The sequence below is a fragment of the Coregonus lavaretus genome (genome assembly GCF_964263955.1).
Source record: "Coregonus lavaretus genome assembly, contig: HAP1_SCAFFOLD_1436, whole genome shotgun sequence".
NCBI lineage: Eukaryota > Metazoa > Chordata > Actinopteri > Salmoniformes > Salmonidae > Coregonus > Coregonus lavaretus.
The window spans coordinates 92593-113275 of record NW_028166787.1 but is presented as its reverse complement, the minus strand read 5'-3'; the positions used below and the strand labels follow the sequence as shown (position 1 = coordinate 113275).

General features: G+C 43.1%; 1 protein-coding gene across 1 annotated transcript; it reads right to left on the bottom strand.

Moving 5' to 3' along the window:
- Positions 1-11495: 11495 nt before the first annotated feature.
- LOC311114312 (uncharacterized protein) lies at positions 11496-20210 on the bottom strand. The gene is made up of 2 exons (XM_084189575.1): positions 20066-20210; positions 11496-12487 (listed from the first exon to the last, which is right to left on the bottom strand). Exons 1-2 carry the CDS (start codon positions 20166-20168, stop codon positions 11586-11588), a joined length of 1005 nt encoding a protein of 334 aa, XP_084045701.1. The 5' UTR covers positions 20169-20210; the 3' UTR covers positions 11496-11585.
- Positions 20211-20683: the final 473 nt, after the last annotated feature.

Sequence of the window (20683 nt, the reverse complement as noted above, 5' to 3'; positions counted from 1 at the left end):
GAGGACGTATCCCTCTTTATACACTAGACTATAACCTCCCTCGCCACACTGCTTCCCTCTACAGTCAGCTCCTTCTCAGCGGTCATCACTGCACCTGCCACCACAGTTAATTAGTTTTAAATTGACACAATACCTGTTATCAAAGGTTACAGCTAGAGATGACGTGCAGGAGCTTGCAGTGATTTGTTGTTTTGCATGATGTCTACTTTGATGATAATTAGAGTTTTATAATCTGAGAGGAAATAGAGCTGAATATTGCTAAAAGTCACGCCAGGGTAAGCCTACACGAAACACAGCCATTATTTTAAGTGTTTCTAAAATGAATAAAAAGGAAAAATGATTGGAACCATTTCCCTGTTTGACCGCTAGGTGTTATGAAAAATAAAAAATTGTATTCAGACTTTACTCAGTACTTTGTTGAAGCTCCTTTGGCAGTGATTACAGCCTCAAGTCTTCTTGGGTATGACGCTACAAGCTTGGCATACCTGTATTTGGGGAGTTTCTCTGCAGATCCTCTCAAGCTTGTCAGGTTAGATGGGTAGTGTCGCCGTACAGCTATTTTCAGGTCTCTCTGTACTTTGCTCCGTTCATCTTTCCCCCGATCCTGACTAGTCTTCCAGTCCCTGCCACTGAAAAACATCCCCACAGCATGATGATGCTGCCACCACCATGCTTCGCCGTTGGGATGGTGCCAGGATTCCTACAGACGTGACTTTTTGTTCAATTTTGGTTTCATCCGACCAGAGAATCTTGTTTCTCATGGTCTGAGAGTCCTTTAGGTGTCTTTTAGCAAACTCCCAGCGGGCAGTCATGTGCCTTTTCATGAGGAGTGGCTTCCGTCTGGCCACTCTACCATAAAGGCCTGATTGGTGGAGTGCTGCAGAGATGGCTGCCCTTCTGGAAGTTTCTCCCATCACCAGAGGAACTCAGTGAGCACCGGCTTCTTGGTGACCTCCCTGACCAAGGCCCTTCTCCCCCGATTGCTTAGTTTGTCCGGGCGGCCAGATCTAGAAAAAGTATTGGTGGTTCCAAACTTCTTCCATTTAAGAATGGAGGCCTTTTGATCATATCCTTGGACTAAAATGATTGACACTCAGGTGCAAGCCTAACATCATGTGCAAAGGGCCTTTGGGTAACGTAGCACATATTCAATGATCTCTTTTTTCTCACATAGGCTTAAATTTAGTAGTGAATAAATGGTAGCTACTGGCAGCAGACCCTGTGTTGTGGATCATCTACCACTATTTTGGACGGTCCATACTGTAACGTTAGTCTCAGGCTTCACTAACTAGCGTTACTGTTTTAGGTGGAGCTATTCTTTGCTACTTTTCAAACAAATACTACGTGATATTTCACATATCATCTTGAAAGATATGTATTTTGTTTTGTTTGTGAGAAGTAATGGCAGAGAGAAGGCAGGAGACACTTTGTTTTGGTTTAGCATCGCTTAGGTTAGACTGCTCCCTTTAATGGATCAGTCGTCCACCAGGCTACACTCTACGATTAGGGGGAGGTGGGAGAGGAAGCGTTGATGGTCTCGGTTAGGGAGACATTGGAATGGGGTTCAGTGTTTTACTGTTAGGAAATATCTATGAATGTTTCAACAGATCTTTACATATTTTCCTCAATACAAAATATTAATGTGGTCCTTGTGGTTACTAAACTGATTTTAGATATGCCTTTACGCTATAGCTTATTCCATGTTTACATCTTTGGTTAAATGACTTCAAATGCAAAACTTAAATATATTTTGTGGAATGTCTGTGGAGTTTGTAAACTATCCAAGCTTAAAACAGGTTATTACTAGGGTTAAACAACTTCATTCATCCATCCTACAAGAAACTCACTTGTTGAGGGATGAGCTACTTAAAGTATGCAGGAGATGGCAAGGGCCAGTAATAGCATCCTGTTTCTCTTCTCATTCTCATGGTGTTATGGTTTTAATTCACAAATCTGTTCCATTTCAAGTGGATACTATTATAACTGATACAGCTGGTAGATACATTTTGATACAGGAAACTATTTTGAATGAGCATATTAATCTAGTTAATGTTTATGGTCCTAATGATGATAATCCCAAATTCTTTGAGAATGTATTTCTATTTATAGCCTCCATTCCTGGTAAAGTCCTAATGGCAGGGGACTTTAATTGCACTCTTGATCCTCATCTAGATCGCTCCTATGGTTTAGACACTTCCCACTCGCAGAGTAGAAAGAAATTACAGCATTTCATTAAGGACTTAAATCTATGTGAACCTTGGAGGACTCAGAACCCGAGAAAAGGGGAGTATTCATGTTACTCGTCAATATTTAAATCATATTCTCATGTAGACTACTTTTTAGTTTCTTGCTCATTGCTTCACAATGTAGCAGGAAGTGGATATGATACTATTGTTTTGAATGACCATTCCCCTGTGTCATTATTCTATAGGGATACAAAACTAGTAAAAGGATCCTCTAGATGGCATTTGCATCCCAGATGGTAACAGGACCCAGACTTCTTACATTACGTTGGAGTGCATATAGATGTTTATTTGACATTGAACACTGATAAAACGTCAGCGAGTACCAGATGGGAGACTTTCAAAGCACATATTTGGGGGCAAATTATACATTTTACCAGTTTAAAATCAAATAAATCAGAAAATGAGAGCAATGGACAGCAAAATCAGAGAATTGGAGAGGGAAGCTTTTTTGGATAACTCAGTCGAAGTAAACAAGGAATGATTTGGTGTTAAAGCTCAGTATGAAGAACTTCCCACCTCAAAGGCTGCAAACAGCTTAACTAGGCTGAAACAGTCCTATGATCAAGGGGATCATGGTTTAGACACTCGCAGAGTAGGAAGACATTTTGTAAATGTGATCGTTCAGATGTTTTTGCAACAATTGAACACAAACCAGTTTTTGCTTTATCATTATGGGGTATTGTGAGTAGATTGATGAGGGGGAAAAACAATTTCATCTATTTTACAATAAGGCTGTAACGTAACAAAATATCAAAAAAGTCCAGGGGTCTGAATACTTTCCGAATGCACTGGAAAGGCACACACCTAGACAGGTGTGTGCCTTTCCAAATCGTGTCCAACAAACTTAATTAGATAGAACCTGCTCTTACCATGAGAAACAGATTCCCCAATCTTCTCCTCCTCTTCTTCATCTTTAAAGTTGACATTCAGCTCCAGTGTTTGACTGCAGTCTTCCAGCTTCACTGATGCCATCTCTGGATATTGCGATGCAAACTGGGCTCCACTGTCACAATCAGGACCCAGTGACTGTAGGTTTGGACTCAGTGTGGAAGGAGAGAGGCAGGCTGGGTTTGCCCTCACTGTTGATGTTACCGGCCTCAGACTTTCTGTTCACACCATAGCAACATTTATTGATAAAGACAGAAACAACAGAATGTGTCTGAATATTAGTACACATGTAGAAAACTGATAATTATTACATTCAGCTTCAAAACAGTAGTGCAACCGTGAAATTGTCTCTATCTGATGCACCCGCACTGTCCTCACTGAAGTCTGTTGACGCTGACCGAGAGTAGCCGCCATTTTACCAGCATGTGAATTTTACACAAAACCAAAAACATGCTAAACCAACTCAGAAATATCTAATAAATTGATTATTTATGAAAATATCATGAGAAAATTATGTACATTCACTCAGACAAACCCAAAATATCTAGCTATGTGACTTGTAAAATCGTTTTTACCACGTTCTTTCACTCAATCGGTTTGACTCAAAAATAACACATCAAACCTTTACCAAACGTTACAATACCTTAACGGGTGTGTTAACTAGCATGGTATGACATGTTCTTTCGACATTAGAAAGTTTAAACATGCTATTACATACCTGTAGTAATAAATACACACAAAGGTTATTTTCTTGACTGCACAGTTCTGGCGCTTTCTTCATTGTGAAGAATTGTGCGCGTGATGAAGTCATTACGTAATAACGTAAAATGACGTCATTACGTTGAATACACAATAACGTCAATCAAATTGACTGGCCATCTCAGCGACAAATATGATTTGACATTTGTTAGTTTAGATTTGTTTGTTTATTATCACATATGTGTATTCGTAAAAGTAATTTAAACACATAACATTTTATATGATCAGATATTTTTTTATTTTTAAACATAACACATTGAATTATTGAACAATTACAGATTACACATTATTGAACAATTATATATGATTTATTTTCTTATTAACTAGTAAACCTACACATTCTGAACAATTATAGTTTCAAGCAGTGTATTGGTAGTTAGTTAACATGCTACTTGACTGATCAACAATTATAGGTACAAGCTAATAACAAGGTATATATGCTATCTTATTGAACAAGCAACTTAACTCAAATAATGAAGTGTGCGCTAGGCATCTCTCTCCAGCTCTCTCCAGGTCGGGGCGGCAGGTAGCTTAGTGGTTAAGAGCATTGTGCCAGTAACCGAAAGGTCACTGGTTCTAATCCCTGAGCCGACAATGTGAAAAATCTGTCGATGTGCCCTTGAGCAAGGCACTTAACTCTAATTGCTCCTGTAAGTCGCTCTGGATAAGAGCGTCTGCTAAATGTAAAAATTTTTATTGTGCTGCTTGGCTGGCCTGCTGCTTCCTGTGCACGAGCTGAACGCCTGCTGCTGACATCACTCATAATGCACTTTTGCAGCCAGGCACGTGTGTTGTGACTGAGTGTGTGACAGAGAAAATCGTTTTTGTGTCATTTAGAGAGAAAATGTGTGCATTTTAGTGTATGAGTCACTTTTCAAAAGTTGCTAAAAGTTCCAAAAAAGTTTTTAAAAGTAGTTAAATTTGTTGCTAGGTGCTGTTTGAAAAAAAAGTAGCCAGGGTAGTCTGAAAAGTTGCTAAATCTAGCAACAAAATTGCTAAATTGGCATCACTGGGCCCTACCCCATTACATGAGAACAGAGTATCTGCCGCTGCCTCCTCCAGGACACTTCTACTTTGCATAGAGTTGATGTGTTGATTGTTTTTCTTTGTTTGTTTTTTCAACCTTTATTTAACTAGGCAAGTCAGTTAAGAACAAATTCTTATTTACAATGACGGCCTACACCGGCAAAACCCGGACGACGCTGGGCCAATTGTGCGCTGCCCTGTGGGACTCCCAATCACGGCCGGTTGTGATAGCCTGGAATCTAAGTCACTGCATCTCAAGCACTGAGATGCAGTGCCTTAGACCGCTGAGCCACTCGGGAGCCTGTGGAATGTTGTCTCATTCGTCTTCAGTGGCTGCGCGAAGTTGCTGTATATTGACGGGAACTGGAACAAGCTGTGGTACACGTCGATCCAGCCCTCCCAAACATTCTCAATGGGTGACATGTCTGGTGAGTATGCAGGACATGGAAGAACTGGGACATTTTCAGCCTCCAGGAATTGTGTACAGATCCTTGTGACATTGGGCCCTGCATTATCATGCTGAAACATGACGTGATGTCGGCAGGACAATGGGCCTCAGGATCTTGTCATGGTATCTCTGTGCATTAAATTTGCCATTGATAAAATGCAATTTTGTTCCTTCTCCGTAGCTTATGCCTGCCCATACCATAACCCTGACACTAACATGGGGTACTGTGTTCACGACATTGACATCAGCAAACCGCTCGCCCACACACCACCATACACTTGGTCTGCAGTTGTGAGGGTGGTTGGGCATACTGCCAAATTCTCTAAAACAAAGTTGGAGGCGGCTTATGGTAGAGAAATTACATTAAATTATCTGGCAACAGCTCTGGTGGTCATTCCTGCAGTCAGCATGCCAATTGCATGCTCCCTCAAAACTTGAGACATCTGTGGCATTGTCAGTGGTAGAAAAAGCACCCAACTGTCATACTTGAGTAAAAGTAAAGATACCTTAATAGAAAATGACTCAAGTAAAACTGAAAGTCACCCAGTAAAATACTACTTGAGTAAAAGTCTATAAGTATGTGGTTTTAAATATACTTAAGTATCAAAAGTAAATGTAATTGCTAAAATATACTTTACTATCAAAAGTCAAAGTAAATGTATAAATAATTTAAAATTCCTAATTTTAAGTAAACCAGACGACACACCATTTTATTTTTTAAATTGTATTTATGGATAGCCAGGGGCACACCAACACTCAGATTTTCTCTTGATAATTACGTGAATTTGACCATTTTTCTGTCCTAAGCATTCAAAATGTAACGAGTACTTTTAGGTGTCAGGGAAAATGTATGGAGTAAAAAGTACATCATTTTCTTTTGGAATGTAGTGAAGTAAAAGTTGTCAAAAGTAGAAATAGTAAAGTAAAGTACAGATACCCAAAAAATGACTTAAGTAGTACTTTAAAGTATTTTTATTTAAGTACTTTACACCACTGGGCATTGTGTTGTGTGACAAAACTTCACATTTTAGATTATTAATTTTTTAATGGGGTATTTTACAGTGAGGGAAAATAGTATTGGATCCCCTGCTGATTTTGTACGTTTGCCCACTGACAAAGAAATGATCAGTCTATAATTTTAATGGTAGGTTTATTTGAACAGTGAGGGACAGAATAACAACGAAAATCTTATATATCCCAGCTTTACATTGGGTGGAAGATAGGCTTACCCTGGCGTAACGTTTTGATAACAGTGTAAATCTCTCTAGGACAAGGTGACTTTGATCCATATATTCACCTGCATTTACCCCCCAAAAATGAAACGCTAATTAGCTGCTAATGTGGCTATCCTAGTAACTTCAAGAGCCAGTGTCTTTGAAAAGACCCTACAACAAGGTACATAATGTTTCAAGTCTGATAAACAAGCCTACTTTCTCAAAGTTCTGTTCCTACCAACTGTATGGGATGAACAGGAAAATCTGTTAAGTGTGTACTATAAATGTGGTAACGGTTTGACATCTGTGATATTCTCTGAAGTTGCAGATGCAGAGGACTTGAGGCCATGTGCCACCTCAAGCCAGAGCGACAGTAAGTGTCTGGTTGTAGTTTTAGGGTAAACAATTAGTTTTAGGGTAAACAATTGAATTGTATGAAGTATTATAGCTTTACAAACCTTTCAAAGCCATTCAAAATAATACAATTACCATCATATTTTTGCATATTAGCTTATTTAAAGTCATTTTACTACTTTGTGCATACTGTTAGAACTTTCCAAATAGTTGTGGTGCTGTGTATGGGTGAAACTTGTATTTACAACAGTAGTGAAATCACCCTATTCTTCTGGGGTAAAACACAAGTGTGATGCCATGTTTGTAAATATCTGTATGGATTTGCCATCAAACTAAAAGCATAATAAATAAATAAATAAATAATGCTTAGCATTTATTTTTGTTGGGATTCATGAACCTTCCCACTGAGCTCCTGACTGACATCCCTTCACGTTTGGTTCTGTGCCAGTTTCAAAAGCAAAGTATGTCTTCATGTTTTTCCTTCTGTTTTCTCAGTTAGTCCAAGTGGCAGCCAGGAAGAAGCTGGCCAAGACAGAGCATCAGAATCAGGTTTCTTTAACAAATCAAGATATTGATCTCGAAATTGTAAATGTAGAAAGGTTAAATAACAGCATGATTTGTTCTTATATTTTAGACCAAGAGCTGCCATCCCTGCTTGATGAGCCTGTGGCTTCTGAGATGCCTGCTGGATACATTAAAGGTACAGTGGGGAAAAAAAGTATTTAGTCAGCCACATATTGTGCAAGTTCTCCCACTTAAAAAGATGAGAGAGGCCTGTAATTTTCATCTTAGGTACACGTCAACTATGACAGACAAATTGAGAAAAAAAATCCAGAAAATCACATTGTAGGATTTTTTATGAATTTATTTGCAAATTATGGTATACCACCTTATTTTAAGAATGTGAAATGTCAGAATAATAGTAGAGAGAATTATTTCTTTCAGCTTTTATTTCTTTCATCACATTCCCAGTGGGTCAGAAGTTCACATACACTCAATTAGTATTTGGTAGTGTAGTGTCGAGTTAACGTTGCTAATTATGCTGTGAAACCAAGGAGTCCGCTTATACTGTGCTTTGATTATAAGTTTTATTTATATCACAAGATTTCAGCATAAGTTTACAGACGTCTGCAGCATCCGGAGAACAGTGTCCCAAAAGAATATGTCTGTTCTGATCTTCTTTGTTACAACCCAGTACTTATAATCTTTACCAATATATGGGTGGTTCCCCATACTGTCCAATCACCTGTCTCCAACAAACAGACTTCCTCTGTTCTATGGGGTGTCACTCTAAAACGTCTCCCTGTAAAACTGAATAAACATCCTCTCAGGTTCCACTTGAAAACATTAGCAAAGTCATAATTCTTCATACACTACAGTAGCATTGCCTTTAAATTGTTTAACTTGGGTCAAACGTGTCGGATAGCCTTCCACAAGCTTCCCACAATAAGTTGGGTGAATTTTGGCCCATTCCTCCTGACAGAGCTGGTGTAACTGAGTCAGGTTTGTAGGCCTCCTTGCTCGCACACGCTTTTTCAGTTCAGCCCACACATTTTCTACAGGATTGAGGTCAGGGGTTTGTATTGGCCACTCCAATTCCTTGACTTTGTTGTCCTTAAGCCATTTTGCCACAACTTTGGATGTATGCTTGGGGTCATTGTCAATTTGGAAGACCGATTTGCGACCAAGCTTTAACTTCCTGACTGATGTCTTGAGATGTTGCTTCAATATATCCACATATTTTTCCTTCCTCATGATGCCATCTATTTTGTGAAGTGCACCAGTACCTCCTGCAGCAAAGCAACCCCACAGCATGATGCTGCCACCCCCGTGCTTCACGGTTGGGATGGTGTTCTTTGGCTTGCAAGCCTACCCCCTTTTTCCTCTAAACATAACATTTACATTTACATCATTTAGCAGACACTCTTATCCAGAGCGACTTACAAATTGACGATGGTCATTATGGCCAAACAGTTCTATTTTTGTTTCATCAGACCAGAGGACATTTCTCCAAAAAGTACAATCTTTGTCCCCATGTGCAGTTGCAAACTGTAGTCTGGCTTTTTTATAGCGGTTTTGGAGCAGTGGTTTCTTTCTTGCTGAGCGGCCTTTCAGGTTATGTCGATATAAGACTCGTTTTACTGTGGATATAGATACTTTTGTACCTGTTTCCTCCAGCACCTTCACAAGGTCCTTTGCTGTTGTTCTGGGATTGATTTGCACTTTTCGCACCAAAGTACGTTCATCTCTAGGAGACAGAACGCGTCTCCTTCCTGAGTGGTATGACAACTGCGTGGTCCCATGGTGTTTATACTTGCATTCTATTGTTTGTACAGATGAATGTGGTACCTTCAGGCATTTGGAAATTGCTCCCAAGGATGAACCAGACCATTTTTTTTCTGAGGTCTTGGCTGATTTCTTTTGATTTTCCCATGATGTCAAGCAAAGAGGCACTGAGTTTCAAGGTAGGCCTTGAAATTCATCCACAGGTACACCTCCAATTGACTCAAAATGATGTCAATTAGCCTATCAGAAGCTTCTAAAGCCATGACATCATTTTCTGGAATTTTCCAAGCTGTTTAAAGGCATAGTCAATTAGTGTATGTAAACTTCTGACCCACTGGAATTGTGATACAGTGAATAAGTGAAATAATCTGTCTGTAAACAATGTTTGGAAAATGTCCTTGTGCCATGTACTAACTAGATGTCCTGACTGACTTGCCAAAACTATAGTTAACAAGAAATGTGTGGAGTGAATGTAAACTTCCGACTTCAACTGTATGTAAATAAGGTATTTCAGATTTTAATAAATGTGAAAAACATTCCTAAGAACCTGTGTTTGCTTTGTCATTTTGGGGAATTGTGTATAGAAACTATAGTTTGTTACCAAGAAATGTGTGGAGTGGTTGAAAAACGAGTTTTAATGACTCCAACCTAAGTCTATGTAAACTTCCGACTTCAACTGAATATGGACAAGCAATGACAGAGCGGCATATACAGTAGAATATTATAGAATACAGTATATACATATATGGACAACCAATGACAGAGCGACATGGACTAAGATACAGTAGAATATTATAGAATACAGTATATACATATATGGACAACCAATGACAGAGCGACATGGACTAAGATACAGTAGAATATTATAGAATACAGTATATACATATATGGACAACCAATGACAGAGCGGCATGGACTAAGATACAGTAGAATATTATAGAATACAGTATATACATATATGTGTAAAATGCTTCACAACATCAGCTGAGCTAAAAGTTCCTGTTATTTTTTTTATGTGCCATAAGGTTTATTTTATTTTATGTTTTTTGAATCTGGTTTTATTGCTAGTTTGAGTTACCTGGCAGAGAGTTCCATGTAGTCATGGCTCTATTTAATACTGTGTGTTTCCTAGGGTCTGTTCTGAATGGTGACCACAGCCCTTCCGACAATACATTTAAAACGTGTTTGACTGTGTTTTTTCCAACCCTGCTGAATGTATCCAATGTTCCATATCAAATGTGTGTCCTATTATGACACATCTGGCAGTTTCTTCTCTCCATGTTTCTTGGCCCAGTATCATTTTTTGACCTTATATAGACAGGTGTGTGCCTTTCCAAATCATGTCCAATCAATAGAATTTACCACAGATTGACTCCAATCAAGTTGTAGAAACATCTCAAGGATGATTAATGGAAACAGGTTGTACCTGAGCTTAATTTCAAGTCTCATAGAAAAGGGTCTGAATACTTATGTAAATAAGGTATTTCAGGTTTTTATTTTTAATACATTTGCTAAAAATTCTAAAAAAGGCTGTTGTGTGTAGATTGATGAGGAAAATGTTTTATTTCATCAATAATATAATAAGGCTGTAACCTAACAAAATGTGGAAGAAGTCGAGGGGTCTGAATACTTTCCAAAGGCACTGAGTGTACAAAACATTAGGAACACCTTCCTAATATTGAGTTGCATCCCCCTTTGTCCTCAGAACAGCCTCAATTCGTCGGGGCATGGACTGTCCAAGGTGTCGAAAGCGTTCCACTGGGATTTTGGCCCATGTTGACTGCAATGCTTCCCACAGTTGTGTCAAGTTGAGTGGTAGTGGATTTCTACTCCGAATAGCTCATTCCATCTCCTCCCACAGATGCACAATTGGATTGAGATCTGGTGCCTCGGAAGGCCACTGCAGTAACCTGAATTTACTGTCATGTTTGTGGAACCAATCCTGGACAAGCCTGGATTGGTTCCACAAAAAAAAAAAAAGGATTACAATAGTGTTCTACACTTTCTTCATTTGATCCAATCCACTACCACTTCTTATGTATACGTTGGTGTCTTTTTAAATTGCCCAATCTGTAGAATCTCGTCTCACAGTCAGTGCAGTAATAAGTCTTCTCTCCAGTGTGTAACCGTTGGTGTGTTTTTACGTTGCCCAATCGGGAGAAACTCTTGCCATATTAAGAACAGAAATAAGGATTCTCTCCTGTGTGTGTTCTCTGATGACCTTTTAGCTCAGCTGTTGTTTTAAAACATTTTCTACAGTCAGATCAGTGGTAAGGCTTCTCTCCTTTATATTTACCTTGGTGTCTTTTTAAAATGGCCCATTTAAAAGAAAATCTTTCCACAGTCAGAGCAGGAAAACGGCTTCTATCCTGTGTGTGTTCTCTGATGAACTGTTAGCTGAGATGATGTCGAGAAGCATTTTCCACAGGCAAAGCAGGAGTAAGGCTTCTCTCCTGTGTGTATACGTTCATGTGTTTTTAAGCTGCCCAGTCGAGAGAAACTCTTCCCACATTCAGAGCAGGAGTAAGGCTTCTCTCCTGTGTGTATACGTTCATGTTGTTTTAAGTGGCCCAATTGAGAGAAACTTGCCCCACAGTCAGAGCAGGAGTAAGGCTTCTCTCCTGTGTGTGTTCTCTGATGAACTGTTAGCTTAGATGATGTTGTGAAGCATTTCACACAGTCAGAGCAGGAATACGGCTTCTCTCCTGTATGTATACGTTCATGTTTTTCTAAGTGGCCCAGTCGAGAGAAACTCTTCCCACAGTTAGAGCAGGAGTAAGGCTTCTCTCCTGTGTGTGTTCTCTGATGAACTTTTAGCTCAGCTGATGTTGTGAAGCATTTTACACAGTCAGAGCAGGAGTAAGGCTTTTCTCCTGTATGTCTACGTTCATGTTGTTTTAAGGTGCCCAGTTGTGAGAAACTTGCCCCACAGTCAGAGCAGAAGTAAGGCTTCTCTCCTGTGTGTATCCGTTGGTGTGATTTTAACTTGTCATGTACAGAGAAACTTGCCCCACAGTCAGAGCAGGAGTAAGGCTTCTCTCCTGTGTGCACTCTCTGATGAACTGTCAGAGCCTGTGATGTTGTGAAGCTCTTCCCACAGTCAGTGCAGGAATACAGATTCTCTCCTGTGTGTATTTTTAGGTGTAGTTTTAGCTTTGATAGAATTGGGAAAATCTCCTCACAATGTGGGCAGTGGTGAGACCTCTTAGCTCTGCGATCTTCCTGCTGTTGCTCTCTGGATGTAGAGAATGTCTCAACATTGTCTCCTGTGTGAACAGCATTTTAAAAAAGTCAATTGGTGTGATATGCACTGAGTGTACAAAACATTATGAACTCTTTCCAGGAATATAATGACCAGGTGAGAGCTATGATCTCTCATTGATGCCACTTGTTAAATCCACTTCAGATCAGTGTCGATGAAGGGGAGGAGACAGATTAATGAAGGACTTTTAAGCCTTGAGACAATTGAGACATGGATTGTGTATGTGTGCCATTCAGAGGGTGAATGGTGTGTTTTAATCAAATCAAATACAAAAGCTGAAGAATATACGCACATCCAGGTAATCAAATCCACCATATGCACTGAGCTTGTCTGACAGGTTGAAGCGCACTAAATAGTAAATAAATTATAAGCGTACCAGAGAGTCTGTTGTAATGTTTTATTGTTAAGCCTTTATTACAGCAAAGACTAAAAACAGTTACATTGATTCGTGAATGCAATTTCCGAAATGGAACAATTGGTCAACCACAGGCAAGGCTTGGGTATTAACTACATCCTGTCTCTTTGTTCAGTGGGAAAACACTGAGGACAGGGAAGAATAAACATCTACAATCTACTTTCCAGCATAACAATGATTGGTTCTTTTTTGAATAAATATATTTTTCTCCCCCTAATTTCCTTTGGGGTCTGTGTTATTGAAGAATAACATCAACTGCTAACAAGTGCATTCGGAAAGTATTCAGACCCCCTTGACTTTTTCCACATTTTGTTACGTTGCAGCCTTATTCTAAAATGGATAAAAAAACTAATAATCCTCAGCAATCTACACACAATACCCCATAATGACAAAGCGAAAACAGTTTTTTTTTTTTTATGTTGCTAATATGTTAAAAATAAAACAGAACTACCCTATTTACATAAGTATTCAGAACATTTGCTATGAGACTCGAAATTGAGCCCAGGTGCAACCTGTTTCCATTCATCATCCTTGAGATGTTTCTACAACTTGATTGGAGCCAATCCTTGGTAAATTCAATTGATTGGACATGATTTGGTAAGGCACACACCTGTTTATATAAGGTCCCACAGTTGACAGAGCATGTCAGAGTAAAAACCAAGCCATGAGGTCGAAGGAGTTGTCTGTAGAGCCCCAAGACAGGAATGTGTCATGGCACAGATCTGGGCAAGGGTACCAAAACATGTCTGCAGCATTGAAGGTCCCCAAGAACACAGTGGCCTCCATCATTCTTAAATGGAAGAAGTTTGGAACCCCCAAGACTCTTCCTAGAACGGCCGCCCGGCCAAACTGAGCAATCGGGGGAGAAGGGCCTTGGTCAGGGAGGTGACCAAGAACACGATGGTCACTAACAGAGCTCTATAGTTCCTCTGGAGATGGGAGAACCTTCCAGAAGGATAAACATCTCTGCAGCACTCCAGCAATCAGGCCTTTATGGTAGAGTGGCCAGACGGAAGCCACTCTTCAGTAAAAGGCACATGACTGGCCTGAATGCCAAGCGCCCCGTGGGAAGAAACCTGGCACCATCCCTATGGTAAAACATGGTGGTGGCCGCATCATGCTGTCGGGATGTTTTTCAGCGTCAGGGACTGGTAGACTAGTTAGGATCGAGGCAAAGATGAACTGAGCATAGTACAGAGAGAGATCCTTGATGAAAACCTGTGTCACGATCGTCTTCAAAATGAGCGGACCAAAGCGCAGCGCGTTGAGTGAACATGACTTTATTAAATAAAGCAACCACGAAAAAACAACAAATGACGATACGTGAAGTCCAAAAGTTACAAATACTGAAACACGGAACATGGAACACTGGAACAAAAACCCACAAACACAAGGTGAAAAACACACAGAATATATATGGCTCCCAATCAGAGATAACGAGCCGACAGCTGACACTCGTTACCTCCGATTGGGAGTCATTGACCAATTACCAAAAACACAAACAAATGAAACTCACCCATACCCAACACCACCAAATGAAATACACCCTGGCTCTAACACACAGTCCCGGAGCCAGAGTGTGACAGTACCCCCCCCCAAAGGCGCGGACTCCGACCGCGCCTAACCCAAAAAATGGGGAGGGCTGGGTGGGTGTTACTCCACGGAGGCGGCTCTGGCACTGGTCGTGATCCCCACCCCACCATAGTCACTACCCACTTAAGTAGCCTCCTCCAATCGACCACCCTACATCCTAACCCCACTGGATTAAGGGGCAGCACCGGACTAAGAGGCAGCACCGGACTAAGGGGCAGCACCGGACTAAGGGGCAGCACCGGACTAAGGGGCAGCACCGGACTAAGGGGCAGCACCGAGCTAAGGGGCAGCACCGGACTAAGGGGCAGCACCAGGATAAGGGACAGCACCAGGATAAGGAGCAACACCGAGCTAAGGGGCAGCACCGGACTAAATGGCGGATCCTGGCTGGCTGGCGGATCCCGGCTGGACGGCTCTGGCGGATCCCGGCTAGACGGCTCTGGCGGATCCCGGCTGGACGGCTCTGGCGGATCCCGGCTGGACGGCTCTGGCGGATCCCGGCTGGACGGCTCTGGCGGATCCCGGCTGGACGGCTCTGGCGGATCCCGGCTAGACGGCTCTGGCGGATCCCGGCTGGACGGCTCTGGCGGATCCCGGCTGGACGGCTCTGGCGGATCCCGGCTGGACGGCTCTGGCGGATCCCGGCTGGACGGCTCTGGCGGATCCCGGCTGGACGGCTCATGGCTGGCTGACGGATCTGGCTGCTCATGGCTGGCTGACGGATCTGGCTGCTCATGGCTAGCTGACGGATCTGGCTGCTCATGGCTGGCTGACGGATCTGGCTGCTCATGGCTGGCTGACGGATCTGGCTGCTCATGGCTAGCTGACGGATCTGGCTGCTCATGGCTGGCTGACGGATCTGGCTGCTCATGGCTGGCTGACGGATCTGGCTGCTCATGGCTGGCTGACGGATCTGGCTGCTCATGGCTGGCTGACGGATCTGGCTGCTCATGGCTGGCTGACGGATCTGGCTGCTCATGGCTGGCTGACGGATCTGGCTGCTCATGGCTGGCTGACGGATCTAGCTGCTCATGGCTGGCTGACGGATCTGGCTGATCCTGTCTGGCGGAAGGCTCTGGCTGATCCTGTCTGGCAGAAGGCTCTGGCTGATCCTGTCTGGCAGAAGGCTCTGGCTGATCCTGTCTGGCAGAAGGCTCTGGCTGATCCTGTCTGGCAGAAGGCTCTGGCTGATCCTGTCTGGCGGAAGGCTCTGGCTGATCCTGTCTGGCGGAAGGCTCTGGCTGATCCTGTCTGGCAGAAGGCTCTAGCGGCTCCGGTCTGGCGGACGGCTCTGAAGGCTCATGGCAGACGGGCGGCTTAAGCGCCTTTGGGCAGACGGGCAGTTCAGGCCCCGTTGGGCAGACGGCAGACTCTGGCCGTCTGAGGCGCATCGTAGGCCTGGTGCGTGGTGCCGGAACAGGAGGTACCGGGCTGAGGACACGCATCTCAGGGCTAGTGCGGGGAGAAGCAACAGGGCATGCTGGACCCTGGGGACGCACCGTAGGCCTGATGCGTGGTGCCGGAACTGGAGGTACCGGGCTGAGGACACGCATCTCAGGGCTAGTGCGGGAAGCAGCAACAGGGCATGCTTGGCCCTGGGGACGCACCGTAGGCCTGATGCGTGGTGCCGGAACTGGAGGTACCGGGCTGAGGACACGCATCTCAGGGCTAGTGCGGGAAGCAGCAACAGGGCATGCTTGGCCCTGGGGACGCACATAAGGGCTAGTGCGGAGAGCCGGAACAGGGCATGCTTGGCCCTGGGGACGCACCGTAGGCCTGATGCGTGGTGCCGGAACTGGAGGTACCGGGCTGAGGACACGCATCTCAGGGCTAGTGCGGGAAGCAGCAACAGGGCATGCTTGGCCCTGGGGACGCACATAAGGGCTAGTGCGGAGAGCCGGAACAGGGCATGCTGGACCCTGGGGACTCTCATAACGCCTAGTGCGGAGAGCAGCAACAGGACGCACAGGACTCGGGGAACACACAGGAGGCTTGGTACGTGGTGTAGGCACTGGTGGGAAAGGGCTGGCGACGCGCACCGTATGCTTCCTACGAGGCTCAGGAACAGGCCGGGCTGGGCTGGCGACGCGCACCGTACACTTGGTGCGGGTGGCAGGAACAGGCCGAACCGGGCTGGCGACGCGCACCGTACACTTAGTGCGAGGGGCCGGAACAGGCCGTACCGTACGGGGAACACACACTACTGGCTGTACCTCGGGATTAGGAACGGGCCGGACCGGACTGGTTACACACCCCAGTACCTCTCGCCGTGCCTCTACACCTACCTTCCCTGCTTTTCCCAGTAGCCCCCTTAACCTGGTAGCCTCCTGAATCCGTCCCTTCTCTGCCTCCGTCAGCCCCCTTAACCTGGTAGCCTTCTGCATCTGCCTTGTGGCAGCCTCCTGCTGCTCAGTCGCCCAAGCCATGTGCCCCCCCCAAAAAATTTCTTGGGGTTGCCTCTCGTCCACGGGCTTCCAGCCTCGCCTTCGTGCTGCCTCCTCATACCACCTCCTCTCGGCTTTGGCTGCCTCCAGCTCTTCACGAGGGAGGCGATATTCTCCCGGTTGTGCCCAAGGACCCTTTCCATCCAATATCTCCTCCCATGTCCATGAATCCTTGACAGGTGGATACTGTTGCCGCTTGACACGCCGCTTGGTCCTTTGATGGTGGGTTTTTCTGTCACGATCGTCTTCAAAATGAGCGGACCAAAGCGCAGCGCGTTGAGTGAACATGACTTTATTAAATAAAGCAACCACGAAAAAACAACAAATGACGATACGTGAAGTCCAAAAGTTACAAATACTGAAACACGGAACATGGAACACTGGAACAAAAACCCACAAACACAAGGTGAAAAACACACAGAATATATATGGCTCCCAATCAGAGATAACGAGCCGACAGCTGACACTCGTTACCTCCGATTGGGAGTCATTGACCAATTACCAAAAACACAAACAAATGAAACTCACCCATACCCAACACCACCAAATGAAATACACCCTGGCTCTAACACACAGTCCCGGAGCCAGAGTGTGACAACCTGCTCCTGAGCGCTCAGGACCTCAGACTGGGGCAAAGATTCACCTTCCAACAGGACAACAACCCTAAGCACACAGCCAAGACAAAGCAGGAGTGTCTTCGGTACAAGTCTCTGAATGTGCTTGAGTGGTCCAGCCAGAGCCCGGACTTGAACCCAATCGAACATCTCTGGAGAAACCTGAAAATAGCTGTGCAGCAGCGCTCCCCATCCAACCTGTCAGAGCTTGAGAGGATCTGCAGAGTATAATGGGAGAAACTCTCCAAATACAGATGTGCCAAGGTTGTAGCATCATACCCAAGAAGATTCAATGATGTAATCGCTGTCAAAGGTCTGAATACTTATGTAAATGTGATATTTCAATTTTTTATTATTTAGCTAAAATGTCTAAAAACCTGTCAAGGGGAAGTGCAGAAATATTCTGTTCATAAGGAGGGAGGCAAAGGACAACAGTCTAGTTTCAGTTCCTGATAAGGCAGGCCAGTTGCGGAACTAGGGAGGAGCAAGGAATCCAGCTCGAGGTCATGTCAACAGATGAAGTGAGTAGAAACCTCTGGGAGGGGGGCCAGAGGGGCCCACCACAACGACCCTCCTACTACAGTCCTATCTCACACGCATACACTTTCACGCCCACGAAGGTTCTAGCATCAGGCAGGGCCATGACTACACCAGTGAGAAGAACCAATTAAGTTCCTGACTAGCATCAGAGATGTATTGACCCCGTCTAGAAGGAGGTTATAAATATATGTGCTTGTGTAATCATGCTTTGTCTTTGCAGCTGTTTGACCCTGTGGGTGAATAAACTTAGTTTGAGCTTTTCCTAGATGTCGTTTGAGTTTTTACTCAGTTTGTTCAGAACCTAACTGAAAGCTTCATAATGAAAAATTATCTAACAGGCGAAATTATGATCGCGATGTGCTTTATCTATTACCTAGCGAACAACTTGACTACAGGTATTTATTTTAAAAGTACTAATATTCAAAGGCCAAAAAACGTTGTGAGCAGAATGCCAACAAAATGCTAACTAGTACTAAGGAATCATCATAGAGAACGCTAACTAAATGCTAACGAGTGCATTGCAAACATTTTGTACAGTTTCTGACCTCAACAATACAAGTAACTCAAACACTTCTCACAATTTGCTGCCCACACAAAACTAATATTAGCCAGCAAGGGTCTTGATCCAGGAGGGGATTCTCTGCTGTTAGCAAGGGGATGCTTGATTTTGGAAAGAAGCTAACCACTTAGCTAGACAGCTAACTAACTACTAAATTAGCAAACCAAATGGACAACTGCAGAGCATTTAGCACATTGTAGACTATTAACTTAATATTTATTAGATATCTAGCTGGCAAATATTTAGTTGTGAATTCCATACTGTAATTAGATCACCTGGCGCATGCTGCACGACAGAGAGTGATTCACAAGGCTCCGGTCTCTTCTCGTTGACTGGGGACTACCGTAAGCTACATAATAATGTGACGTAATGTTCTTTATCTCGTAACGTATTGCACAAGTTGACTGCAGGTATTTACTCAAAAAGTAGCTACAAATATTCAAATTAATCAAGAAAAACTTCAAGAAAACAGTTTCAGCTGTATTGAAACCCCATCCAGTGGCTTTTTCCAAATATCCTGGTATCCAGTATACCACCCAAGCCTAGTAACTACACAGACTCATTTCATAGAAGTTCTAATTACTGGCAGTTTGTCGCCTTCACTTCTTTAGTCTACTCTCTGAGCACTCCAGATAGCCCAGTTAATAAAACACATGCTGGCAATACTGGTATTTGGGTAATTTGGTATTGTATTAGGATCCCCATAAGCTGTCGCAAAAGCAGCAGCTAGTCTTCCTGGGGTCCACACAAAACATGAAACATTACATAAAAACATTTTAAAAGGCAACGTAGCCTACGTTTTTTTACTCCTCAACCTCTCCGATCATTTTCATGATGTCCATCCGGTTTGCTTCTGTATGCCATATCTTTCAAACTGTGTTCTTTCACAAAAGTTCTTAACCTTTAACCTATATACTTATTAACTTAACTAGGTCTTTCCTTACAGCACTCGACCAACACGACTGGACAATAAACAAGATAAGACAAATCTAGAACCTGCAGAACTTGATTTTTGGAGTGTGGTGTCAAAACAGCAGAGCATCTATTACAGACAGACCTCTCCCCATCTTTACAACCATTGAATCTATACGTTTTGACCATGACAGTTTACAATCTAAGGTAATGCCAAGTAATTTAGTCTCCTCAACTTGTTAAACAGCCACACCATTCATTACCAGATTCAGCTGAGGTCTAGAACTTAGGAAATGATTTGTACCAAATACAGGCTCTTAGTTTTAGATGTTCAGGGTCAGTTTATTACTGGCCACCCATTCCAAAACAGACTATACTGGTGTCATCCATGCAAGTCTCAGTAGCATGAAATAACATCTACCTTCTCATTGAAACAGTTCATCATGAAACAGTTCTACTGCAACTGTTCATGTACACTGGGAAGTTGGAATGAACCTGCTCTTACCATGAGAAACAGATTTCCCAATCTTCTCCTCCTCTTCTTCGTCTTTCATGTTGACATTCAGCTCCAGTGTTTGACTGCAGTCTTCCAGCTTCACTGATGCCATCTCTGGTACCTGCGGTGCAAACTGGACTCGACTGTCAATCAGGACCCAGTGACTGTAGGTTTGGACTCAGTGTGGAAGGAGAGAGGCAGGCTGGGTTTGTCCTCACTGTTGATGTTACAGGCCTCAAACTTAATCCTAGTCGGCCTGTAGTAATAAAGAGAAACAGACAACAGTCTTGACATTTCTGGAACTTTCTTTATCCTCAAAAAAGATATTATATTTCTTCTTGTTCAATTACCTAATTTCAACAGATCAGGTAGCCAAACATTGACAACAAAACATTCATTCATATTAGACAAGTGCACACAAATTACACAACGCAAGTACACTTAATCTATAGTAGATTTCCTAAATTCACAGAAATTAATAAATGACTCAAAAACCCTTTAGTACAATGTTTCAGTTTTGTTCTAGGCAGCACTATGAGCTATTTTCCTTAATAACCTTATCTTCACTGTAATTTTTCACTCAAAAAAAAAATATTCACGGACGGCCAGGGCCACACTCCAACACTC